At 33.8% G+C, this 26705-nt stretch overlaps 3 protein-coding genes and 1 long non-coding RNA gene across 5 annotated transcripts; 3 read left to right on the forward strand and 1 right to left on the reverse strand.

The window, feature by feature from the left end:
- On the forward strand, positions 1–3802 carry LOC148202258 (uncharacterized). 2 transcript variants are annotated; one of them, XR_015784789.1, is made up of 3 exons: positions 2–456; positions 665–889; positions 2988–3802. It is a non-coding gene; the product is annotated as an uncharacterized LOC148202258 (long non-coding RNA). The 2 variants fall into 2 exon arrangements; XR_015784788.1 differs by having other exon boundaries at positions 1–889.
- A 2144-nt stretch (positions 3803–5946) lies between these two features.
- LOC124837268 (RING/U-box superfamily protein) lies at positions 5947–10092 on the forward strand. The gene is made up of 8 exons (XM_047312584.2): positions 5947–6754; positions 6832–6908; positions 7025–7193; positions 7705–7793; positions 8009–8173; positions 8724–8801; positions 9020–9123; positions 9439–10092. Exons 1-8 carry the CDS (start codon positions 6247–6249, stop codon positions 9542–9544), a joined length of 1296 nt encoding a protein of 431 aa, XP_047168540.2. The 5' UTR covers positions 5947–6246; the 3' UTR covers positions 9545–10092.
- A 1545-nt stretch (positions 10093–11637) lies between these two features.
- Positions 11638–14585, reverse strand: LOC124837267 (heat-inducible transcription repressor). Its single transcript, XM_047312583.2, has 6 exons — positions 14230–14585; positions 13740–13910; positions 13472–13612; positions 12906–13079; positions 12450–12623; positions 11638–12248 (listed from the first exon to the last, which is right to left on the reverse strand). Exons 1-6 carry the CDS (start codon positions 14479–14481, stop codon positions 11904–11906), a joined length of 1257 nt encoding a protein of 418 aa, XP_047168539.2. The 5' UTR covers positions 14482–14585; the 3' UTR covers positions 11638–11903.
- Positions 14586–18293: 3708 nt separating this feature from the next.
- On the forward strand, positions 18294–20153 carry LOC148202259 (GDSL esterase/lipase At1g28600-like). The gene is made up of 4 exons (XM_088109572.1): positions 18294–18377; positions 18946–19219; positions 19465–19544; positions 20094–20153. Exons 1-4 carry the CDS (start codon positions 18294–18296, stop codon positions 20151–20153), a joined length of 498 nt encoding a protein of 165 aa, XP_087965698.1.
- The last annotated feature ends 6552 nt before the right edge of the window (positions 20154–26705 follow it).

The raw sequence follows: 26705 nt of genomic DNA on the forward strand, positions 1-26705 counted from the left end.
CCTCAAGAATTTACCAAGTTGTAAAAAGTTCAAGTTATAATGTAAAATGGAATGCTGTCAGGTTTGACATGGTTTACTATTTTAATTATAACTTTTTGTAGAAAATATCAATTGAGTTGATTCTTGTTTTATTGGAAACTAGACTCAAATATCTTTAATTGGACATATAAATATAAATTTTTGGACTACCGGGCTAGCTGCAGTAAAATTATTAAAACTCGGAAACGTTAATCACGCTCAGGTATGTTCAGTTTTGACCTATGATGACTGTTTTGCTTATTACTTTCTCTACCGAACTCCAATTGAGTTGATTCTTGTTTCATTGGAAACTAGACTCAAAGAGCTTCAATTTGACTACTCATACACATATTTTGGACTTCGGGAAGGTGTCTAACTGAGCTGGGGAAAACGTGACAGTGTTGCTGTCCAGGGGCTAGCGTCCAACCTTAATTTTAGGTACATTTTTACAAGTTGCGATTTTTTTGGAGTGGGTAGGTTGTGTTCTGAACTAGGAGAACATTTTGGAACCTTTGGAGACTTTCCTACCATGTTTTAGGGCTGAAAAAAAAATGGTTTAGGATGGTTCATTGGTTGTTTATTATTGCTAAGTACCAAGTGCATAGGTCCTTTGTTGTCTAAGGCATCTTCTTTAATTCCAAATCAGATTTGGAGTTTTGGGGGAGAGTAGAGAGGTCCTTGGTGGGAGGTGAACGAAAATCCTAAGTGTTCTAAGTGTGGAGACTGACTTGGTCTAGCAAGGAGGAGAAGAATTGCTCTCTTGGAAGAAGAGAGATTTAAGTTAGAATTTTCCTTGAAATTGAAAGTGAAAACAAGCAAAGGTGGTGGTCTAGAGGTATCAAGAGTGAAGAATTTCTTGCAAGGAGAAGAGGTAGGGGAGCTAATCCTTTCTTGATTATGATCATGAATATGAGTATGAATGTGTTAAAATTTGGTAATGGTAGTTATCTATTGACTTGTGAAAAATTTGGGTTTCATGATTATAATTTCTTATTTTCGAGTTACTGTGGTGAAAATTTTCTATTAATTGTTTTCACCGTTGGATTTAGCTAAAAGTTTAGTATGTGAATCCTAAGACCTATTACTAAACTTTGACCGTTCGGATTTGAAAATAGAAGTCTGTAATTGGAGAAATAAATCCTGCAAGTTTGAGTAAATTAGTTGCCCCTGTAGTTCTGTTACTGAGTTGTCTCGGTATAATATAGATTCTGACCTATTGGACCGTTAGATCAACCTCAAAATTTGATATATGATCCCTAAGACATATTAATACACTTTTACCGTTCGGATTTGTAATTAGTAGTCTGTGCTTGGAGATATATATCCTGCATGTTTGAGTGAATTAATTACCCTTGCAGTTCTATTACTGAGTTCCCTTGGTAAAGTATAGATTCTGACTTATGGGACTGTTAGATCAACTTGAAAATTGGATATATGATTCTTAGAATACATTATTACAATTTGACCGATCGGATTTGGAATTGAAGGTCTCTGTTTAGAGAAAGAAATTTCGAAAGTTTGAAATATTTGATGAACACTGCAATTCTGTTCTTAAGTTATAATGGTAAATATTTCATATATATTCCATTTACCGTTAGATTGAGCCCAAACTTTAGTATGTAGTTCATAAGACATATTAGGTGATCTTGACCGTTCAGATTTGGAATTAGATGTCTGTGCTTAGAGGAATTCATTCCGCATTTTGAGTTTAACCGAGAACCACTTAAGTTTCTGTCTCTGAGTTACCTCGGTAAAACCTCCATATCTACTTAGTTAACCGTTGGATTACCCTGAAATTTTAATATGTTGTTTCTAAACAATAGTGTCATACTTGGACCGTTCCGATTTGAAATCGGAGATACAGATTTATAGATATTAATTTCGTATCTTCTCAGGGATCTTAATATTGCTTAATTTATGTTTTTGGATCATTTATACATAAATTATGATTTCCGCCTCATTAACCGTTGGATTGGACTGAAAATTTTACCATATGAGTTAAACATGTTGTTTATTAGTTTGATTGGTTCAGATCTGTAATTAATGATATGAGTGAAGAGTAATATTTTCACGAAATAGTAAATTTATTTGTATTGGGTAAAAACTTGGATAATTATATTCTTAAATTGTATGTGTAGTTGTATTTTGGAGATTGGAGGATGAGTAATATAATATATTCTATATTAGAAAATTTAATTATATTGAACATTCTGAGTTGTAATAATTATTTGAGTTAAATCATGAATTGTAAATAAGTTGATGGTAAATTTGGATGGGTGGTATAGGCATTATTGCCATAATTGTAAATCTGAAATTTTATTTATTTTCCTACGACTTTGGTAAGTCGGGAGAGGAGAGGTTTGAAGTCGGACACTACTTTGGTAAGTAGGTGGGAAAATGAGAGGTGAATTTGACATAAACCGCACTGCTTTGGTAAGTAGGCGGAGTGTTCCACGCTATGCTACTTTGGTAAGTAGATAATATTACATTATTGTGCTACTTTGGTAAGTAGACAATATCACCTTGTTATACTACTTTGGTAAGTAGATCACCTCGTTAGATTACTTTGGTAAGTAGTTAGTATCACATGGTTATACTACTTTGGTAAGTAGATCGCCTTGTTAGATTACTTTGGTAAGTAATCAGTATATCATGGTTATACTACTTTGGTAAGTAGACAGAAGGATTGTTGACTGCTGTGCTTTGGTAAGTAGGCAGATTAATAATATGTTGTATTGACTCTAGTGAATCGACTGATGATTTTGACTGGAGAAATATTATAAAGTATCAGTGTAATAGTTGGTTTTTGAGTATGTTTGAGATGCATGTATTTGACTGATTGCCACACTTGTGATGTTAGTAAGATTGTGGATGATGTATATTTCTTGAATTGGTTAGCTCACCCTATTGTTTGTGTTTGTGTATGTGAATGCAATGATCGTATAATGTGTGATATTATACGGGAGCAGAAACTATTTCAGATGAATTAGCAGATGGTTCTGAAAATGCTTAGAAGATGAGAGATCTGCGGGGAAAAGGAGACATGGGGAATTTCTAAAATAGATCTATGTTTGAATTTCCGAACTGTGTGAAATTTTAAATTTCAGAAGTTTATGAACTGTGTGGACTTTTATTTTTAGAAGACTTGTGCTGTAATAAAGAACTTAATATTTTATGGGTGCTGAAATTTGTTAAAAAAAAAAAAAATTACATATGTATCAGTGCCTGTGAGTTGCCGGGACGTTACAGATGGTATCAGAGCCTAGCCTCTCCCAGTACGGTGTGGTTCGAGGACGAACCATTCGGAAGTTGGTGGGCATGTGACACCCGGGCACTGACGAGGGCGGGGAGTGACGCCGGTGCAGGGAGCATGGTGCAGGGGGCACAGACAAGGAGCGGCTCCTGGCAGCTTCGGGTGGAAGGGGTACATGGATGAATCGAACATACACCGGAATGAGAGGGATCTGGAGACTGTATAGGTATGGGACTATACAGTTGAAAGATAGCTTAAAGGAATTGATTTGGCTACTCATATCACCAAAATGCATTTACTTTTCGGTAGCCTGACTCATAAGAACTCCATGGTTAAGCGTGCTTAGCCTGGAGTAATTCTGGGATGGGTGACCTTCTGGGAAGTTTTCCCGGAAAGTGTGCGAGTGAGGACAAAGCACACTGGAAAGCCTGGTGGTGGTCTGTGGGGGCAGTCAACGGTCCCTGTGAGTTGCCGGGACGTTACAATTATACTTGTAAATAAGTGCTCGATCTATGTATAGTTTCCTATTTTTACTTCTTAAATCAGCTTAGTTAAGGTATTCAATAATTCTTAAATATTATATTTATCCTTTGTTGAAAATAAGTTATATGTAATTGTATTTAGAATATATTCCTTCATTGTATAAGTTCAGTAGTGCTCGGTTTTGAACCAAACGCTCTGTTTAGTAGTGCTAGGTTTTAAACCAAGCGCTCGGTCTCGTTATAATACTCAATTATAAAAGCTTTCATCATTTTCGGTTAGGTTTAATTATATGTATTATATAATATTCCATACATTCTTTGAGTTCTGTCTAGTAAAGACCTTTCAGTCATACTTGTTGAGTAGGTAGTAAACGTTTTGTATTATCATAAGTGTTAGGCTTCTGATAAGTCTTATCTAGTATGGTCCGTTCGGTCTTATTATGTGGGTAAGTGAAAGACCGCTCGGTCTTACACAAAATGTTCGACGAGATTAGTCTAACATGTATTCTCTTGTTCAGTTTTGTTTCTAAGATTGTAGTTATCTTTTTCAATTTGATTCTAAGATGGGAATTTGGTTTTCTTGGTTCGGTTTGACTGTATTGATGATGATGTATATGATATTTAAAATGTGATATGAATGGAATAGTATGAATATGAAAGAGTATTCTAGGGAGGAATATCTCATAATTTGTTATGGAATGGTAAAGTATGAATGTGGTTATGCTAAGGTGACGTTTATCTTGATATTCTATGATTACTCATTCTCAAGTAGAGAGGAGGAAATCATGTGTGAGAATGGCAGGAGGTCCTACTCCATAAGGTCAAGATGAGCGAAGTATAATGGACTAACCTCGGGTGGCAGCTGTTGAGGGCATCCTAGCTACTACATCACCCGAGTGCAAAAACGTCGTAGCTACACAAAATTCATACATTCCGGACAGTCAGAGTAAAGTGGTCGGTCATTGCATGCATTGATGTATGGTTATGGTTGGAAATGCGTGATTGGTTGTTGCATGCTTGACTATTGAATTATATCAGAATTATGTGAGATATATGTTTTACTGAATTAATTAAATTACATAAGTTTACCCTATTTTTCTGTCTTGTCTTGTTGTCCGTCCGATTCTTCTTTGTGTCGCAATGATTATCTTGTAGATGTGAGCAGAAGGGGACAAGTGTTTGCTGGAAGAAGCTTTGGAAGAAGTGGAAGTGAAAGCTGAACCATATGACCGTTCGGTGTAAGTTAGTCTTGGAACTGTTCGGTCTAGACTTTTGTTTTGTAAGGTTTAAATTCTAGAGTATTATTGTAAGGCCGTTCGGCCATAAACGTACCTCTTCTCTTTCAGAATTGAATTGTAATATTGTTAAGTTGTGAATATTCTATGTTATAATTTTATATTATATTTTTTGGGATGTTACAAATTGAGTCTATGACACCAGAAGTTTTTAGAAAAAAGAGCATGAAAAGAACAAATAAACACGTAAGAAAAAAGAATAGGAATTTTTTTTAAATTCTTACACATAAACTTTAAACTTAACTATTAACATTGTTGTGCTCTCCATTCTGTTGTCTCCAAAATATGTTTATAGAAATGATTTTGAGGTTTTAAGATATATTAAAAAAAATACATTAATATCAATATACTTCCAAAGCTCAACAAAATAATAACGAAAAAAAATTCAATCGAGAATCTAAATTCTATTACATGACACATCAAATTGTCATATCATGTTATAAAAAAAATTTATGATAAACATTTATATTTATAATAAATAATTTAAACTTTGACATGAAGTTATTTTAAAATTGGAATAAATGTTTATTGAAAGGAATAAAAATAGTCTTTTACGGAGTTCAAATTGATACGCTGTTATTATTATCATAAGCATTTTTAGATTGTTGATTAAAAAAACACGCTTTCTTTCTACTTAACCCATATATCTCAGCACATAACATTCATTTAAAAAAAGCCATTTTAAAGTAAACATTACAAAATTAATATCATAAATGCCAACATTTCGAATGTATGTACTGAAATTCGAAGAATACATGTATGTATATACGTATACGTATATTATTATTGTAGATAGAAAAAAAATATAGATATTATTATTATTACAAAGTGTGAAATGGCAAATGTTAATTGGGGACGATAAAGCATAGAGCAAGTATAGCATCCGAAATGGTTGCTTCTCTCCTTTTCTTATGTGGTTTGTCCTGTAGCGACCCTATCTTTGTCTCTCTCTCTCTCTTTCTTCTCTCTTTCTTTCTCTCTCTCTCTCTCTCTCTCTGTGGCGATTTTCCCTGCACACCACAGCAGAGAACAACACCATCCACCCACCACCACCCACCATCGCCTCCTTCAACCACCGTCATCACTTTCATCACTTCACACTTCTCAAACCATAACACAATCCTCAACAATAATCCCTAAATCCTCTTCTCCCGAAACCCAAACCCTAGCCCCTCTTTCATGATTTACAGTTAGGGTTATGGAACCCAACAACGCAGACGCTTTCCGACCTTCTTCTTCACCCTCATCTTCCCCCAGCTCCAGGAGAATTTCCGGGATTTTGTCGCCCACAAATATCATTCAGGCTCCGTTATCGGCGCTATTGGAATATTCCGGCATCCTTCCGTCGCGCTCGTCTAACCACCACAGCCACCCAGCCCCTGACGCAGTTAACAATGACGGCGAGGTTTCGATTAGGATCATCGGTCCCGCGGAGCAGGAGCAGCAACCCCGGGAGGAACAGCATAGCCCTTCTGTCGCTTCGGGATTGGTCGTGGGACTCGCGCATTCGCAAAACGATGCCGTGTTGCCCTCGTCGTCGCCGCGCAGCGATGGTGCTGAGGAAAGCACTGGCCCTGGAGGGGACGGCGTTGGGAGAGACTCTTCTTACCAGAGATACGACATTCAGCATGCTGCCAGGTGGATTGAGCAGGTCTTGCCGTTTTCGTTGCTTCTCTTGGTTGTTTTCATAAGGCAGCATTTGCAAGGTGAGTTTTGAGTTACTGTTCTATCGAACACACGTTTTTGTTTGTTTTGATTTGATGATGTTGAGGAGTGAATACAGGGTTTTTCGTGACAATTTGGATTGCGGCTGTGCTTTTCAAGTCGAATGATATTATGAGGAAACAGACTGCGTTGAAGGTGTGCTGCTTATTCTTTGTGTAGCCGCGAAGCGACATAATGTTGTTAGGGTGTATATGAGAATTGTGTTGTTTATTGAGTTTGTTTGTTTGTGTGTGTGATTTTGGCGGGTGCAGGGAGAGAGGAAAATACCGGTTTTGATTGGGATTTCTGTTGGGTTCGCGCTTCATGTGGTTGGTGTTTATTGGTGGTATCAGAATGATGATCTCATGTATCCCTTGATCATGCTTCCTCCCAAGGAAATACCGCCTTTCTGGCATGCCATTTTCATCATCATGGTCAATGGTGTGTTTCTCGTCCTCTCCTCAACGATTGCTTGCTGTATGGTTTAAATGACATTTTAATTTTACCTAAACTTGCTATTGAGAGTGTTTGAGAGAGTTATTATTGAATGTGTCGTATTTTAATTGTCTTCTACTTATCACTGCTTCATGTCTCTTTAGAGGCTTGTGATTTTCGTTTGTTGGAACTATTTAATATTGCCCTCGTTAGTTATTTCTTGTTTTAGAATGAGTTATTCTAAGAATGGCGAAAGAGGATTTAAACTGTATGAGTAACTAACTTGTATCCTTTGTCCATGATTCTGTCGAAGCATAAATTGTGCTTCTTTTTAATTCATTTTGGTTTGAATGTTGATTAACTGATATGTGGCTGCAATTACCATGATAACACAGAGCTTCTTTATGTGATGGAAGGTCTTGCTTGTTGCAGATTTCAGAATTATGTATTTATTCTTTGATTTGAACTCATTGGGGGATTAATATTCTTGCTTTGTCATTGTGTTTCACAATGTCAGATACTTTGGTCCGCCAAGCTGCAATGGTAGTCAAGTGTATGTTGTTGATGTATTACAAGAATAGCAGAGGCCGAAATTATCGTAAGCAGGTGAGGTAATAAATTATGAAGTAGTGGAGAAGTTGAGTTAAGCATTTGTGTGCTGAGGATAGAAGAACAATTTAAAATGGCTCATTTCTTCTCAAGTTATATTGTAGTGAACATGCCTTTGCAATCTCTTGTAATATTTCCAGGAGTTATGGGTTCAGGATCTATATCATCTCTCTCAAGTTTACATTCTGATAGTACTATCATTTATTTGACAGGGTCAAATGCTGACTTTAGTTGAATATCTCCTTCTGCTTTACCGTGCCTTGTTGCCAACACCAGTTTGGTATCGTTTCTTCCTGAACAAAGAATATGGAAGCCTCTTTTCGTCACTGATGACAGGATTGTATCTAACATTTAAACTCACGTCTGTTGTTGAAAAGGTGTGTTGATCTTTAAAATTTGTGTACAGTCTATTTTATTTGAATGTAGTTTGTGACGAGTAACGTCGATGATTTTCTTCCATTAAATCATTAACAGTAATATTTCAGTTATTCTTATATTTATCTGCCAGTTGTATCCTATTGTTTTTCCAGTTTGTGCATTCTTTGATTTGTTTGAACTCGAGTTTGCTGACTTCTTTTGTTTGTAAAATCTAAAATTTCAGTTTCAAGATAAAAAGGGATGAAAATGATAATGTTTTGTTCAGAAGCTTAATTTTTTTTCTTTTTTTATTTCCAAGTGGGTTTTAAATTTTCGAAGTAAAAGATTTTTTAGCAAGTGAGGGATGTTTGGAAGAGTTTTTCTATCATGTATTGTCTGTTAAGTTACTAGTTTAATTATTCATAAGAAAGTCCTAAGGAACCCCACGTATACTGATGTCATTTAGCTGGGATATATAAAGCGCTCGGTTTCTTTTTTGCTTTAAATTATCTGTGGATTGCATTTGTTTGCGTCTGGTTGGTTTTCTCTTATCCGTGGCGTGGTTTTCAGGTGCAATCCTTCTTTGCTGCAATAAAGGCATTGTCACGTAAAGAAATGCACTATGGGGCTTATGCAACATCAGAGCAGGTACCGTTAGTGTCTTCTTTTGATTGTTGATTTCAGAGTTGGTCAATCAATAGCCGAAGTTTCAGTGCATCCGTTTTCACTGTAAATTACATTTTTGCTAGTTAAATGATAGAATTTGCTAATATCTAAGCAACAGGCGTTTGCACACTTCACAGTATGTTAAATATGCATGTCTGGGAAGAGGGAGTTGTTCATGCAGATAGTTTATCTGATGGCAGGTCAATGCAGCCGGTGATCTATGTGCTATTTGTCAGGAGAAGATGCATGCCCCAATCTTACTACGTTGTAAACATATTTTCTGTGAAGACTGCGTATCGGAGTGGTGAGACTTTCTTGGCTGTTGATTTTTTAGTCTTCGGGTCTGCATAATAATCTGAAATTGCAATTTACATTTGAGTTGAATAATGTTAAAAGACCAATTTATCGCCAGTATGTAAATTTTGAAGCTGGTAGTTTGAAGTATATATGTTGTTTCTTATTTGTATGCTACAACATTTATGTCATGCGTTTTAAATGTTAGCAGGTCTTATGTTGCTTCCTGTTTTTTGGTTACTACTGACGTGAACACACGTATTTTAATTTATCTGCATATTTTTTCTTCTGGTTTTTCTGACATCTGATTATCTTATTTTGCCAGGTTTGAGAGAGAAAGGACCTGTCCATTGTGTAGGGCTTTGGTAAAACCTGCAGACCTTAGGTCATTTGGAGATGGCTCTACTAGCTTGTTTTTCCAGTTATTCTGAAATCATATATATATAAATACAAGCCAGGAAGTTTTTTCTGCTTTGAAGCTTTAGTTTCTCAAAGCAGCAGTCATCGACACATGTAAAATGCTATGGAAGGAAATCGAGGGGATACTGAGAAGATGAATGCAGCTGAGTACAGGCGTTCATATAATGTACTAGTAAAAGGTGGAGTGTATCTAAATGACCCTGTAAACTAGGAAGTTGATTGAAAATATAATTAAACGCGACTCTTCATTTGCAAGGAATGAAGGTCTCTTTCTCAAAATTGCATAGCTATTCCGTCATATAGTGCCTCTCAATGTGTCAATTTTAAACATATTTTTTACTTTTGAAATCCTCTTTAAGTGGGTTTTGATGCACACCTCAAGGAGTGTTGCCCACTGGCAGGTTACGGTTAAAGATCTCACTTCGTTTCATGTATTAGACGGGTCAAATTGTGGTTACTAGTGTGTTTTTGAAGTACTTAATTTGACCATGTACACAACATTGAAGTACTTAATTTGTTGGAAAGAAATGTCAGCTGTTCATCATATTCCCTTCTTTAATCGTTGTGGCAATAACTAATCAACTGTGTGGATGTAAATGGAGTGGTTCCAAATATTTCCTTTGTACCTGAAATCAAGAGCAATCAATAGGATTGGAAAAGTATATATAGGTAAGGTGTAGGGAGAGAGGTCAAATCAGTTTTTCCTTAAAACTCAGTGCAGATGGCAACTTTTACTTGTTTATATTTTAGTTGGGTAAATGATGATCTTATTTGTTTATATTTTTTTAGGAAAATCTTAAATCAATCTTTTTCTTATGTCTTTTAATTTGGTCTTTATTTTGAATTTTTTTTAATTTTATAGATATATTTAAAGAATATAATTAACTTTTATATAATTAATTAAATACAAAAACAAATATAAATAAATTTAATCTAATTAAAAATATTTAATAAAAATATCAATTTTAATAAAAGTATTTATAAAAGTTTATATATAAATTATATTTTGTTTGAATTTGAAAAGGATAAATTTGTTTAATTTTTAAAAAAATTATGATTAAATTAGAATAAAATAAAAATACAAAAACATGTGTGTTATAAGTGTTTTTTCACGTGACAAATTTTTTATTTTCTTAAAAGAAGTAAAAGAAAATAAAAAAAGTAATTAAAAAAATATTTTAAAAAAATATTTTAAAAAAATTACAAGTTGACACTATCACTAACTTTAATATTTTAAAAGTAAAAGTCCAATTGAGATAAAAAAACAACTGGGAGACTTATTTGAGAAATAGAAAGCATGTGATTAAACCTAAAATTTAACATAAATGATTTTAATGGTACAAGATTATAGTTTAACATATGGCATGTTAAGTCTATAGGTTAACGTATTATATATGTTTAAATACATCTTGATTACTTGGGTTGGGATGTACTCAGCTTAAGTATAGTCAATCAAGATAAATTAATTACGTTTATTGATTACTGTATTTATTTTTATTTGAGTATTTGAGTATCTTCTATAAATAAATCCATTTGTCTGAGAGAAGATGAATATCTAGACATATCAGTGTAAAAGTATGAAATATTATAATATTTTAACAATAAAAAGTTAGTTATATTAGTAAAAAGAATATTATAATATTTTAACAATAAAAGTTCAAATTATAAAGAAAATTTTCTAATTCTTTTTATAAAATCATTATGTCTAAAATTTCTTTTTAAGTTTTCTCTTTACCAGTACTTTTTTTTAAGATCAAAGATAATAGAATTGATTGTAGTGAAGAGCTCTAATGATTGCTAAAAATTTGCTGCAATGGATCATAAGATTCAAAGAGGGTAGTCAAATTTCCTTGAGCTGAACCAAACAAGACTTTCTGCAAAGTGTTTCAGACAAAGTTCACTTTCAGAGTTGAGTTGGTTTGTCACAATTTCATGTTATGACAAATTCACTTCATATTACAACTCTTCATAAAGCATCTCAGTTTCTGAACTCCCAAGACCAAGATTCATATATATTTGATCTCAAGTATAACATTTGCTTTGGTCTATTCTATAATACTTGTAAAATGTCAGAAAAAAGTGTCACATTCGAAATAGATCCAGCTCCAAAAACTTATGATCAATCAATACATTTGTTTGAAAATGAATTTGCCAAACCAACCTCACCATGAAAGGAAAGTCACACACAAAACAAAAAATATGGCTTTCTCTTCACATACCCCACTCTCTTCCTAAAAAGGTTGAAGAAAAATAAGTAATCGTTTCAAAGCATGCACGTATTTTCCTCAAAGCAAGAGAAATTCATCTAAGGCTGAACCATGAAAAGAAAAGAAAAAAGAAAGAAAGAGAAGATTTTGTATGTGGAGAAACTTAGACAGTAGCAGGAGTCTCAACTTCTGTAGTGCTGTTCTCATCCTCTTCTTTCACAGTAAATATTTCTTTTGACAGCATAGGTAGGCCTGGTGAGACAAGAACATCCCTAGCAGGTGATGGTGAACGTGGTGTGACTGATAAGAACCGTGTCACCCCAGAGGCATCTGAAGGGTAAACTTCAGTGACTTCTTCCATGCCCTCATTTATGTACACCACATCTTGCATAGTCAGCTGATGGTACTCCACAATTTCCCTTAAGAAACGATTCTCCCTTGCATATGTCTCATTCTCATTCGCCAGACGAGCCTTCTCAGCAAGAAGTGTCTCCAATTGATGCCTTATCTGACCACATCACAACAACAAACAGTTTATTAGGAACAATCTAAATGTTAGTTTAAGTCCTACATTGATTAGAAATGACAAAACCAAGAGATTTTGAGATAAAAGTGGTATCAATCTTTATATAGATTGGACTCATATATCATATATGTATATATATAATCACTCCCTAGTGAACAGCAGAAATATCAAAATGATCAATACCATATCATCATCATCTTCACCGTTCTGTCCCTTGTCACTGCCCCCTTTGTCCCGGAGTATTTTATTCTCTTCTTCAAGTTGAGCACATCTTGCTTTAGCAAAAGCTAAATCTGCTTTTACTGATTTTAGCTCCCGAAGAAGTAGTTTTGCTTTGGCAGCTGTTGCCAACGCCACCTGCAAAAGCAAAAGGAAATTATGATTCTCTACTCACATTAAGAAACCAAAACTGCTGATTCTGATATACAACTATCACTCCCTCAGTTTCATGCTCACAATAAGTAAGACATAGTTTCCTGCCTCTACATTGAGTATGAATGGCTATATAGGTAACAAGAGACACTCTTATGCTAACTTAAAACTATTAACAACTCCAAAATTATGCAAGACACTGCATGCCTTCACTACATGAACTAGTGAGGGCAGTGTCACATGATGATTGCGTAGTTGCCACCTTACGTCGCGTGATGCCTTGAGTTTTGATTCATGGCTAGATTGCTTCTCTTTCTCGGCAGCTTCTTGCAATGGATTTCTCAAATCTGAAGTCTGCTGTGTGTCCCCAGAGTTACTTGATTTTCTTCTGATTTGAGTTCTCAGGTCTGCTGTCTTACTCTCCATAATTGTTCGGCCTTCCTGAAGAAATTAGACAAGAATCATTGAATTGGAGAAAGTGATTTAGCAAGCCAAGTAACACATTAAATACAAAATTCTACTTGTACTCCTACTTGGGATATGAATATCTGATCTGCCGTTGAAACATGGAATTCATATAACTGCATTGTGTCTATCTCTGTTTGCAAACCATACTTTTTAACACTGATTACCGTTGGTTAAATTATTGGTTAATGCATTACCAATGTGTTAGTAATTTAACCACTTTGTAATACACCTTGATATATATGAAAATTTTATGTCTGCACAAGGTATTTCTGAAGTGTGATGATGGAAATGGCAAAGTGCATCAGTGCATATATAGACTTGTGGAGAAATCCAATTGTATAATGAAAGTGTACATGAGAGTTTACCTCAAAAGCCTTCTCAAAAGTGTCACCTAGTTGATTGAGGGATGAAGTGATTCTGTCCAAGCCCTTCCGAAATTTAGGACTGTCCACTTTTCTGTTAGTGTCGAGGGATTCATATACTGGCTTGAATTCTGAAGGAGAGTTCTAATCATGCCACAGAAAAAAACACAGGAACACACAACTTAGTTTTACGGTTCATGTGATTTTAGGCAGCAGCATCATAACATAAAACATACTACAGGTCTTCCTGCATTGTGTATATAACAATCACCTGAGTTGCAGGGGGAGCTGCAAAGGTATTAAAAGAGTATGATTTGGTTGTTTGGGGCTTGGTTCCGTGTGGTGAGATTGGCTTATCATCATCCAGAATTGATTTGGCTTTCTGCGCAATCACACCCCAGAAACCAGACTTGGAGTTGCTATTTCCGTAAGCCTCAAAGCTCTGCATACATTCATTTCAAGAATTAACCATATACGTGTGTGTTCAAGTGTACTGAGATTGAAAGAAATTCTGATCATTCAATCAAGATTTATCACACTCTCACTTTACATATATGCACACATAACATATCAAGTGACGAGATTGAATGATTCAGATTAGATTGACATAAAAGGAATATGAAAAATTCATCATTGAAAGATTTCAGACGATCTCTTCTCCCTTTATATTGTAAAGATATCTATAAGCGAATCTAATGTAATCTATGTAAGCAATAGTTGAAGAGTTATGATGGGAAATGGATGAGAGGTTGTTGAAATACCTTGGATCTTTGATGGTCGGAGTCAGGGGTGGCGAATGCAAAGGAAAGAGAGGGTTGGTAACGAGAAGGAGAAGGTTTGGGGGGTTGAGTAGGGAGAGATGAAGAAGAAGAAGAAGTAGAAGAAGAGGGAGGTGAGAGGATTGGTGGAGAAGCATGGCTATGATCAGAATCCTTAGCAACATCCAATGGATCATGAAATTCTTCCCTGAAAGTGGAAGCCCTTGATAGACTTTGCCTTCTCCTGTATGCCATGCTACAACAACAGCAACAACAACCTCAGAGATCACAAAAACCAGAACCAGGAGATTCAACTGTTGCCTAACCAACTCTTCCTGTTTTCATTTTTCTTTCGTGGGGGTTCATAAAATGAAATCTTAACCATAATATATATATATATATATATATATATATATATATATATATTAACAATTGCTTTTTAATGACATATCATATAGACAGAGAGGAAAAAAAAATGTTGCTTTTAACCGAAACGAACAGGTGTGTGGTGTTTCCCGTTCCACATCATTTCTCATCTACACACAGTAAATTATCAGTTACTGTTAATAGCTTCATATTTTTAATAATAATACAAAACTAAATAACATTCACTAAATTATTATACATGTTCTTAACCATTAAATTTTAAGTTGATTTCATATTATAACCCCTTTAAAAGGTTGATTTCATGTCACAGAATTCCATGTTTATTTCTTTTGCTTTTTTCTTCTCATAATTCCATCATTGCATGGGAATGGCAATAATTTTTATGGTCCATTGAGTCTTTTGCTTCTCCCGAAAAGAAAAAAACATGGTTACGTTGATATTTTTATACTGTATAGTAAAAAAATATTGGATATAGTATACTATATGATATATATGTATATAGTATGGCATATTTTTTTCAGTTTTATTAGATTTTTGTGTTTTGTTATTACAATGTGTGAAGTTGTTGGTTGAGAAATCAAAGAAAAGGGAGGGTCATGCGCGTTTAATGACAACTCAACTCATAAAACAACCAGCGAAGCAAACACAGAATGAATGAATATGTCAATAAAGCAGTAGATTACAGAGATGTTTCTTCAATTCTTTTCAAGAGATGCTTATGGTGTTTTTTCTTTTCTGTCATTGTATTCTAAACCTATAATGTTACAGCATAAGTAATCTCTAACATATAAATACCTCAGAAGTTTTCATACGTAATTAAAATCAAACACCAGATTTTCTGCTAAATAAACTGTATTCACATGACATTATTATTAATTGTGATGCCTTTCCCATCAAACGAAGCAATTGTGTGGGTTTGGTAGGCCAGAATATGTAAACATGTATGCAACTACGTCCATTCCTTAAAGTTCATATTTGGTGGCTTTTCAAAAAGTTTTCATATTTTACTTTTAACACAACAAGGAAACATTTCAAATGGCCAACTAATGATATATAATATATATACCCAAACATGCATGTATCATAGAACATCCTCGGCACTCAAAGATTCTCTCAATCCATGTTTTTACTAAAATAATTCTTTTTTAAATTTTAACCGTTTTTTTTACTTGACTTTTTTTAGCTTAACAATTTTTTAAATAAAAAATTACCTATAAAATAAATAAACTTATTTATAATAAAAATATAAAAAATATTTATATTTAATTTTATAATTACAACAGTAACAATAACAATAATTTTATTATTTGTTCTTATCCTAAAAAAATTGAACACATGTATTTTCACCGGTATAAATAATTATAATTTATATTTGATTATGTACTAAAATATTATATCTAAATCTAAATTTAATGATATAATTTAAATTATATATATATATATATATATATATATATATATATATATATATATATATATATATATATTGTTTTTATCACTCAATAGTTTTATTTTATTTAGGAGTTGATGCTAAAAATAATTTAAATGCTTTATACCTTCTACCTTACAAGATACTTTTTAAAGACAAAATAAATATGAATAAATTCCAGACAATATCTTATTCGTATATATATATATATATATATATAATGATTATATATATATATATATATATATATATATATATATATATAATTTTTATTTTAAATTTTTTAAAACAGGTTGAAATGATTCGTTGCTCGGATATAAAATTAATTCATCCAGTTGAAAGTTTTCTAGTTAATTAGTTAGAAAAGTGATACTTCAACACTTTTAAGATTTATATCCCTATTTTACAATACTTTTATTACAAAATTTAATTTAATAATTTTGTATTGTTTAGAGTTGTTAAATTGTTCAAGGGGCAATACGGGTGTCAAAATAAAATTTTCCAATTATTTGTAAGATGTGGCAATTTATCCACTATGCTACCAAAGCTATTAGGGCCTTATAGTGGGTTGGGTTAATCTACTAAGGATCTGATTTTTGCACACCCAGTTTTTATCTTCACCATTTCTATTTTTTTTCAGAAAAAATGTCTTTAAGAAAACACACTTAAAGCATATTCACCACAATGAAAACAGATTTTTGGATAAATTATTTTCATCGTTATTATTGTGTACTATAATGAAACAAAAGTGGCACTCTGATCACAATTTTACATTACACAAAATATGTTTTTGTCCAAATTCATAAAAATACAACTCAAATCAATTTAGAAAGTTATGTTATAATCGTAAATAGCAATGATCTACTAGTCTTATTAAAAGCTCAACAAAATTCAATTTTACGTCTTTTCTTTCTAATAAAATTCAATTCTTTTTCAACACTATTTACAAAATTTTCTTAAATATATTACTATTAGAGTATAAATTAATTAAAATTTTTGTTTTATATCTATATCTGTCAATTTAATATATAGTTTCCAATTTATTTACAATTTTTTTATTACACTTTTAAAAAAAATTGATTAGTGAAAAAATTATTCTTAATTTGCACTTACTCATTTAAATAAAATAAATTTCAATTTTGAAATATTAATGATAATTTTATAAAATAATTAATCATCTTTCAATAATTCTTATCAAATTTTTATTAAAAATATTCTGATAATTCATCATATTATCTTTTTACTTTTTTTTTATTAAACACAAATTTCCTTTTCGTTTTTCTTCACTTTTTTTAATATAAATAACTTAACTTTTTTTACTCTCTTTTACTTTTTTTTCCCAATGATTTGGTCATGATTAAAGTATCTTTCTTAGTTACACTTTCTAGATTAGTTTATAGCTAATTTTCCTAAGGATTAAATATGTTTTTAGTCCCTCAACTACCAAGCGATTTTAGTCTTAGTCTCTCTTTCAAACTTTGGTACACTTATAATTTTTCGTCCTCCAAAATCAACGTCGTTAAATTTAATCTGATGTGGCTAATATTGTGCCACATCATTTTTTTTCTGATGTGGCTATCTATTCAGGCCGTGAGACTTCTCTCTTATTCATTTCCATCATCCTCTTCAATGCCTTCAATGCCGTCAACAATGCCGACAACGATGCCACCACCTTTCTACGAATCGTGATTCCAGAAAAGAGAAGGGAAATAAGGCTTTCTCCTAGTAGCGTGACCTTGTGCCATGGTGGAAGAGGAAGAAACTCTTTCTGCATTACATGACAAAGAAGCCCTGCCTAGATTGCACCTCCACAGCACCGCCGCCTTCTCCGAACAACCAAAATCACTAGCTCTTCACCACCACCAAAACTACAATTGCAAATAAATCCTCTTTTTCCCAAGGTTGGATGATCTGCGAGCAAGGAGCAACAGAAAAATTGGAGAAAAGAAAAATGGACTAGGATTTTTTCTCGAGTTATATATGACTAAGAAATAAAATCAGTGTGTTTTATAACTTCTATAAAACAAGAAGATAATATTGCAATGTAGCATCTACCGAATTGGGTTGCAATGGAACGTATTGCTTGACAATGGTTCAGATAACTTCGGTATTGATTGAAGTTTGGTCTGTGTTCAGATAAGTTGTTATACGAGAATGATGGTTGACATTTTTATTGTTTTCTGTGATCTATGGTGCTATATATTTTCTCTAAACCTCTCTTACCGTGTGTGTAAGCGTTAGTACATGCATCATGGACTTCATTTTCTGCTCTGACTTCTCTATTATTGGTTTTAGTGACACGAATTGGGGTTTTGATCATGATGATTCACAACTGGTTATTGTGTGTATGTTGGTTTCATCATCGTTTCATGGGCATTGAAAGTTGTCTCTCGCAGCTAAAGCTAAGTCTAAGAACATTGTTGTTAAGCATTCGAAGATCACTTGAATCGTTTCTCTTCTCACTGAACTACGTATCTCTTCTAGCATACAACATTTACTCAGACAATCTCGGCGTCGTTCTTCTTGCAACAAATCCTGTTATGCACCCAACATCCAAACATTTTGAATTAAACCTACATTTTGTTTGTAATCGTGTTTAACAGAAGCTGGCTCATCTCATTATTCATCTTCCAATGCAGTTTCAAGTTGTTGATATTTTAACTAAACGTGTATCTGGTTCTTTCTTTCATAAATTTAAAGATAAAATTTATGGTGTTAACCAGTCCCACCATAAGTTCAAGGGGATCTGTTATTAAACCGAGAAAACTTAATTTGTAAAGGAGGTTTTATGGCAATGTGCATTGCTCAACAAGATAATGCTTTTCTTGAGAAACGTAGTTGATAACAATATGAGTGCGTTCTATTCCATCAATTGATTTCACTTTCCTCCCTTATTTTGATAGGAATTGATAGCTGAAGGAGCAAGGGAGCTGTTGGTGCCGTGGAATTTGCTAATTGGGTGCTCTGCGTTATACCTGACTTTATTCAGAAGCGAGAACAAGGAGGACTATGATGGAAATAGATGCTTGAAATCTTTCAATGGTTTTGCAGAGTACCATAACAAGGAGCTCAAGCTAGCTTTGAAGACTCTAAGGCAAACAAATCCTCATGCAAGGATACTGTATGCAGATTATTATGGCGCTGCCAAATGGTTCTTCCATGCACTAGGACACTATGGTTAGCTCTTTTGAAAAATTTACATCATATGAAACAATTTTATATTATCAACTAATGTTAAATTATGTTAAAGATAATGATATTTCGTATGAACAAGATCGTCATCGTACATTATTTAAAAATTATTTATTATGCCGTGCTATCATTTTGAAATCGTACTCAACATTTGGTGGATTTGGTTGGAGAAATGTATTTTGTAATTATTAAAAGTGACCTACATTTGTATGAGTTAATTGAATATACAGGGCTTTCTAGTGGGGTGTTGAGAGCACCTGGGCCATATAACTTCAATATCTCAGCAAGGTGTGGTCACATTGGTTCAAAGGTATGTGCAAATCCATCCACACATGCAAACTGGGATGGAATTCATTTGACAAAAGCAACATATAAGTACATCGCCAAAGGTCTAATATACGGTCGATTCTCATATCCTCCCCTCAAGACCTCTCCCTACAAGATAGCCTAGTGCTATCACAGTTTACAACAACAAATTCTTCCAAATTGGGAAAAAATCTTTTAGAATTTTTGCTCCATATAAATCGAGAAAAAACTCTAGTCCATTTTTCTTTTTTCCAATTTCTCTGTTTCTCCTTGTTCGTGGATCACCCAACTTTGGGAAAAAGAGGATTTCTTTGCAATTGTGGTTTTGGTGGTAATGAACATCTAGAACCTTGACTCGTGAGGTGACACTGAGTGAAGAGCTAATGATTCTAGTTGTTCGGAGAAGGCGGTGATGATGTGGAGGTGCGATTTGAGTAGGACTTCTTTGTCACGCAACGCAAGAAGAGTTTCTTCCTCTTCCGCCATGGCATAAGGTCACACTGCTAGGAGAAAGCCTATTTTCCCTTCTCTTTTCTGGAATCGCAATTCGTAGAAAGGTGGTGGCATTGTTGACGACATTAAAGGCATTGAAGATGATCATGGAGATGACTAAGAGATAGAAGTACAAATTGTCACATTTCAAAAAAAGAAAAGAAAAGTGACGTGGCACTGTCAGTTATTTATGCATTTTAATATTTGTTTTAATGCAATTATGCAGATTAAATAAAAGGGTCAGTTTTTGACCGGGTCTTTAGGAAGAGATAGCTAAAATTTAGCTTTTGTAACCTCCCACATTTAGTGGGCAGTTCAATTGTTTTCTTTTGTGTGCCACGGTGATAATTTCACCTATAAAGATGTATTCTTTTTCAGTTTTCAAATAGACAGAGAAAGTATCACATTCAGAAAACAATTTGTTACTTACTTGTGTTCACAATTTGGTATCAGAGCTCCTTCACAGGGGCCTGAACCAGAAAGTTATGTGTGAGAGAAACTGAAACACCTAGAAAGAGAGAGAACACTGAGTTGTGAGTGTTGAAAGAAATCAACTTAGAGATGGTTGAAACAGTGAAGTACGTTCAACCAGCTATTCCAAAATTTGATGGTCATTATGAACATTGGGCCAAGTTGATGGAAAATTTCTTACGTTCCAATGAATATTAGGACTTAGTGGAAAAAGGTATTGATGTGGTACCAGACACAGAAGAAGCCTTAGAATATGATCTCAAAAGGATGGAAGTACAGTAGCTCAAGGACTTAAAGATAAAAAATTATCTCTATCAAGCAATTGATAGGGAAATTTTGGACACCATCTTAAATGACGAACCATCCAAGGATATATGGGATTCCATGAAGCAAAAATTTCAGGGGTCAACAAGGGTGAAAAGAGCTCAACTACAAGCTCTACGCAAGGATTTTGAGACTTTGCAGATGAAGGAAGGAGAACCAGTAAACTCCTATTTTGCACGCACCTTGAAAATAGCCAAAAGCATTAAGGCAATTGGAGAAACCATGAAAGAAAACGTGATAACTGCAAAAATCTTGCGATCCATGACAATCCATTGAAGAATCCAATAATATGGATATGATGACTATAGATGAATTGGAAAGTAGCTTATTAGTACATGAGCAAAGAATGATGCTGTCAGTTGAAGAGGAACAAGTTATGCAGACTGTGGTTGAAGATAGAAACAACAGAAGAGGTAGAGGAAGAGGAAGAGGAAGAGGAAGAGGAAGAGGAAGAGGAAGAGGATCCTTTCGAGGTAGAGGAAGGGGCAGGCAAATGTTTAATAAAGCTGATGTAGAATGCTTCAAATGTCACAGATTTGGACACTTCCAATATGAATGTCCTATGTGGGAAAGGAAAGCTAATTATGCATAAATGGAAGATAAAGAAAAACAAGAGGATGAACTCTTATTAATGGCTATTGTTGAGAGCAAAGAAGGAGGGGATGAGTGGTTTCTTGACTCAGGTTGCAGCAATCACATGAGTGGTAATAAGGAGTGGTTCTCAGAATTGGATGAGAGTTTCCGACACAAGGTAAAAATGGGAAATAACACTCGTATAGCAGTAATGGGGAAAGGAAGTGTGCGGTTGATGGTGAAAGGTGTTGTTCATGTTGTTTCTCATGTATTACTATGTTCCTGAACTCAAAAATAATTTATTGAGTCTTGGACAGCTGCAAGAAAAGGGTTTGAGCATAAATATTTAGAATAACAGGTGCAGTGTTGTTCATCCAGAGAAGTGGCAAATTATGGAGATTCAAATGAGTGCAAATAGAATGTTTGTTTTGACAACAAAGGTAGCAACAACATGCTTCCAGGCAAATGTGGAGGATAAGTCTCAACTATTGCATAATAGACTTGGACATTTAAGCTATGATGGCTTAAAATTGCTTCACTCTAAGAAAATGGTGACAGGGCTGTCTTCAATTACCACTCCTCAGAGTCTCTGTACACCATGTCTAGCAGGAAAGCATCACCGAAAAGCTATGTCTAAGAAAAGTCAATGGAGAGCTTCTAAGAGACTGCAGTTGATTCATGCAGATTTATGTGGGCCCATTCAACCAACATCAAAGAGTTTTATTGATGATCTATCACGTAAAACTTGGGTATATTTTTTGGGTGAGAAATCTGAAGCTTTTTCTTTCTTTAAAAGCTTTAAGGCAATGGTTGAAAAAGAAACTGGAGAAAATATTGTATGTTTGAGGACAGATAGGGGAGGTGAATTTTCTTCAAAAGTTTTTCATGATTTTTGTAGAAATCATGGAATAAGGAGGAAATTAACTGCTGTATATACTCCCCAGCAGAATGGAGTTGCTGAAAGGAAGAATAGAACCATTATGAATATGGTTCGTGCAACCTTGAATTGAAGGCATGTACCTAAAGTTTTCTGGCCAGAAGCAACAAAATGGTGTGTTTATATTCTGAACAGGAGCCCAACAGCAGCAGTAAAAGATAAAACTCCTGAAGAACTTTGGAGTGGAGTGAAGCCTTCTGTAGATTACTTTCGAGTCTTTGGTTGTCTGGCCCATGTTCACACACCTGATCAACAATGAATTAAGCTTGATGACAAGAGTAAACAGTGTGTTTTATTTGGGGTCAGCGATGAATCAAAAGCATACAGGCTGTATGATCCAGTCAACAAAAAAATTATAATTAGCAAGGATGTAATATTTGAAGAGCATAAGGGCTGGAATGGGGAGTATAACAAGGAAGAGAATCAACAAAATATTGTTGAATGGGAGAAACATGATGAAAATAGCTCTGGTATACAACTTGACACACCAAACAGTGAGGAGCTGCAACAAACAGAGTCACAAAACACTGTTGAAATAGATTGCAGAGTTGACACATCATACAGTGAAGAAATGCAACAAGAAATGCAACAAGCAGAGCCACAAAGTATTGCTAAAACAGATTATAGGATTGAGTCTTATAATCCAGTACTTGAGACTGCATTTGAAGGGAGGGCTAGAAGGCAATGCAAAAAAACCTGTTTGGATGGCATATTATGAAGAAGGAGAAGAATTGTCTGATGATGATACAAGGGCAATGCTTACAACAGTAATTGATCCAGAAAGTTTTGAAGAAGCTGTCAAGAGTAAGAAATGGCGTGATGCAATGGAAAAGGAGATGGAAGCCATAGAAAAAAATGAAACGTGGGAATTAATTGAGATGCCAAAAGAAGTGAAGCCAATTGGAGTCAAATGGGTATACAAGACCAAGCTCAAGGAGAATGGAGATATTGACAAATACAAAGCAAGGCTAGTAGCAAAAGGATATGCACAACATTATGGAGTGGATTATACAGAGGTATTTGCACCTGTTGCCAAACTAGACACTATTCGTATAATTCTTTCATTGGCTGCACAAAATGGATGGATCATTTTTCAATTGGATGTGAAAAGTGCATTTCTTCACGGAGAGCTTAAGGATGAAATTTATGTACAACAACCGATTGGGTTTATAAAGAAGGGAGAAGAAGATAAAGTATACAAGCTAAGAAAGGCACTATATGGACTCAAACAGGCACCAAGAGCATGGTACAACAGAATAGAAGGATATTTTCTACAAAATGGCTTTGAAAGATGTTTTTGTGAACATACATTGTTTACAAAGTCAGCCGAAGGAGGTAAAATTTTAATTGTGAGTCTATATGTGAATGATCTAATTTATACTGGAAATGATATAAAGATGTGTGATGACTTTAAAAATTCCATGATGTTGAAATTTGACATGACTAACTTAGGGAAGATGAGATATTTTCTTGGAGTTGAAATTCTGCAGAATACACATGGAATTTTCATGTGTCAAAGAAAGTATGCTTAGGAGGTTTTATCTCGATTTGGTATGCTGAACTGCAATGCCGTCAAAAATCCGATTGTACCGGGAACAAAACTGTCTAGGAATGATGCAGGGGCCAAGGTGGATGCTACTTTGTTCAAGCAAGTAGTTGGAAGTCTCATGTATTTGACTACTACTAGACCAGATTTAATGTTTGTTGTCAGTTTAATCAACAAATTCATGGCTAACCCCACAAAAACCCACTGGCCTACAACCAAACGAATTCTAAGATACTTGAAGGGGACTACTGAATTTGGAATTCTCTACAAAAAGGGAGAAAAATTGACACTGGTTGCCTATACTGACAATGACTTTGCTGGAGATATAGATGACAGAAAAAGCACATCTGGGTTTGTTTTCATGTTAGGAACTAGAGCTATTTCATGGTCCTCCAAGAAGCAGCCAATTGTAACTCTTTCTACAACAAAGTCAGAGTATGTAGCTGCTGCAACAAGTGCATGACAATGTATTTGGATTAAGAGAATATTGGAGGCTGTTGGTTTCAAAGATCATAAAAAAGTTATGGTTCTATGTGATAGCAGTTCAAATATTAAATTATCTGAAAACCAGTGTTTCATGGTAGGAGTAAACATATTGATGTTAGATTTCATTTCTTAAGAGATCTTGTCAAAGAAGGGAAAATCAAGCTACACTATTGCAGTACTCAGAATCAAGTAGCTGATATAATGACAAAGCCACTCAAACTAGAGCAGTTCGTGAAATTTAGAAGCATGCTAGGACTAATTGAAGCATCAGAAATAAACTAAATGGCTTATTTGAGTATTTAGTTTAAGGGAGGGATTGTTAATTATTTATGCATTTTAATATTTGTTTTAATCCAATTATGCAGATTAAATAAAAGGGTTAGTTTTTGACCGGGTCTTTAGGAAGAGATAGCTAAAATTTAGCTTTTGTAACCTCCCACATTTAGTGGGCAGTTCAGTTGTTTTCTTTTGTGTGCCACGGTGATAATTTCACCTATAAAGATGTATTCTTTTTCAGTTTTCAAATAGACAGAGAAAGTATCACATTCAAAAAACAATTTGTTACTTACTTGTGTTCACAGGCACACCGTTAGCCACATCAGATTAAATTTAACAGCGTTGGTTTTGGAGGACGAAAAATTATAGTTTCCTTGTACCAAGTTTGAAAGAGGGACTAAAACTAAAATCACTTGATAGTTAAGGGACTAAAAACATATTTAACTCTTTTTGAAATCAATTTAATGGGAAATAAATAGTAGCAAACATGTGGTCTACACAAATATCACTAGTACAAAAACAGCGTATAACGTCAAGCGTTTAACGTCCAACCACTTAATCGTTTAGAATTGTAATTCGACGTAAAAGGACATAAAACGTTGAATGACTTTTAAATTCGACGTCAAAAGGTTACTGAATTTTATATTTGAGCGGAAGATTGAAAATTCATTCACTTTATCTTAGCGCGCGATACCCTCTTTTCTTCTCAAAATTTTCTCGAACGAAGTTTGACGAGCATCACATATAATCTCTCTTTCATTTGATACAAATGCATGTTAATTAATTACTTTATGTATGATTTTTGTTTGTTTTAACCGATTATTTTCGTGCTCTTGTCCTTCATAGGCGCATTCTGCTTTCTCTCTCACTGTGACGAAACTTTATTCCGACGAACCCACCTTTTGAAGGTTAGTTTTCGTTTTCGTTTTGAAGAATTTATTTGTTGAACTTGTTATTGATTTTTTTGTTGAACTTGTTTGTTGTTGTTTAGTTGAACTTGTTTATTGTTGTTGTTGTTTAGTTGAGCTTGTTTGTTGTTGTTGTTTGATTGAACTTGTGTGTTGTTGGTTATTATTGTTTGTTATTGATACTACACTACACGTTCATAGTTCATGCTTTATAAAATACCAAAAACTAAAATTTGTTGGTTTTTTGCTTTTCAGAGGTCTCGTAGAGTGGTAAAAAAGGATCACAATTAATTAAAAAAACAAAAAAAAATTGAAAATTGATTAACTTCAAATATTAACAAAATTTGACATTAAATTTAACGTTGAATTTTTTAAATTCGACGTAAATTTAACGTCTTCTTATATGACGTCATTCGTGAATTTTTTGTTAAAAGCACAACATATTTGACGTTGTACGTGATTTTTGTACTAGTGGTGTATTAAGATTGAATAAAAATATGGTTGAGTGAATATAATATTATTAAGTTAAATATTAATTACCACATCACATAACCTATTTAACGTGAGTTTATAGTCAATATTATAATTTTAAGTGGCATACCATAACCTAAAAGGCAATAATATATCATTAGATTTTCTTATTATAATATTGAATAGTTAAGATGATTTACCAAGCATAAAAGTATTAATTAAACTATCTTTTCAATATAGATGTGTAATATGCTATTTACTCCTTAAACTTTTAGTAATTAAATTACTTCCGATATAAACAATATATATTTTTCGTGTAATGTTATATTTTTTCAGTGTATATGTGTGCTGGAAAACTAAATTGAAATACTCAACTCCCAGTAATTAATTATAAGGTTATTGTTGTAAAAGGGCAAAAAGCCATTAGTATTCTTGCCAAATTATTCGAATAACAAGTTATAATTGAAACTTAGGTAGATAATAAATTTCAGACAATTAAGAATTTCTTTATAGCGAATCAATCTAAGAAAAGTTGTTTACAACTAATCAATCTAAGAATATTTACAAAATTATTGGATCAAAATTTATAAAACTAAAACTAAATGGATTCTTTTTATTAAAAAAATACAGAAACAAATACAAAAATAAGTCTATTCAATACTAATAAACAAATGATCTAAA

Source organism: Vigna umbellata, chromosome 3, assembly GCF_029865625.1.
Source record: "Vigna umbellata cultivar VRB3 chromosome 3, Vumbellata_1.0, whole genome shotgun sequence".
Classification (NCBI taxonomy): domain Eukaryota; kingdom Viridiplantae; phylum Streptophyta; class Magnoliopsida; order Fabales; family Fabaceae; genus Vigna; species Vigna umbellata.

What these genes read in the sequence shown, in the direction of transcription:
- LOC124837268 (XM_047312584.2), top strand. Translation starts at nt 6,247, where the DNA reads ATGGAACCCAACAACGCAGACGCTTTCCGACCTTCTTCTTCACCCTCA. An exon ending in GGAAACAGACTGCGTTGAAG is followed by an intron (nt 6,909 to 7,024) that starts GTGTGCTGCTTA and finishes TGGCGGGTGCAG; the next exon opens with GGAGAGAGGAAAATACCGGT. An exon ending in TTTCATCATCATGGTCAATG is followed by an intron (nt 7,194 to 7,704) that starts GTGTGTTTCTCG and finishes TCACAATGTCAG; the next exon opens with ATACTTTGGTCCGCCAAGCT.
- LOC124837267 (XM_047312583.2), bottom strand. Translation starts at nt 14,481, where the DNA reads ATGGCATACAGGAGAAGGCAAAGTCTATCAAGGGCTTCCACTTTCAGG. An exon ending in CTTTTGAGAAGGCTTTTGAG is followed by an intron (nt 13,080 to 13,471) that starts GTAAACTCTCAT and finishes TAATTTCTTCAG; the next exon opens with GAAGGCCGAACAATTATGGA. An exon ending in GTGAAGATGATGATGATATG is followed by an intron (nt 12,249 to 12,449) that starts GTATTGATCATT and finishes TGATGTGGTCAG; the next exon opens with ATAAGGCATCAATTGGAGAC.
- LOC148202259 (XM_088109572.1), top strand. Translation starts at nt 18,294, where the DNA reads ATGGACTTCATTTTCTGCTCTGACTTCTCTATTATTGGTTTTAGTGAC. An exon ending in CCATGCACTAGGACACTATG is followed by an intron (nt 19,220 to 19,464) that starts GTTAGCTCTTTT and finishes TTGAATATACAG; the next exon opens with GGCTTTCTAGTGGGGTGTTG. An exon ending in GTGGTCACATTGGTTCAAAG is followed by an intron (nt 19,545 to 20,093) that starts GTATGTGCAAAT and finishes CGCAATTCGTAG; the next exon opens with AAAGGTGGTGGCATTGTTGA.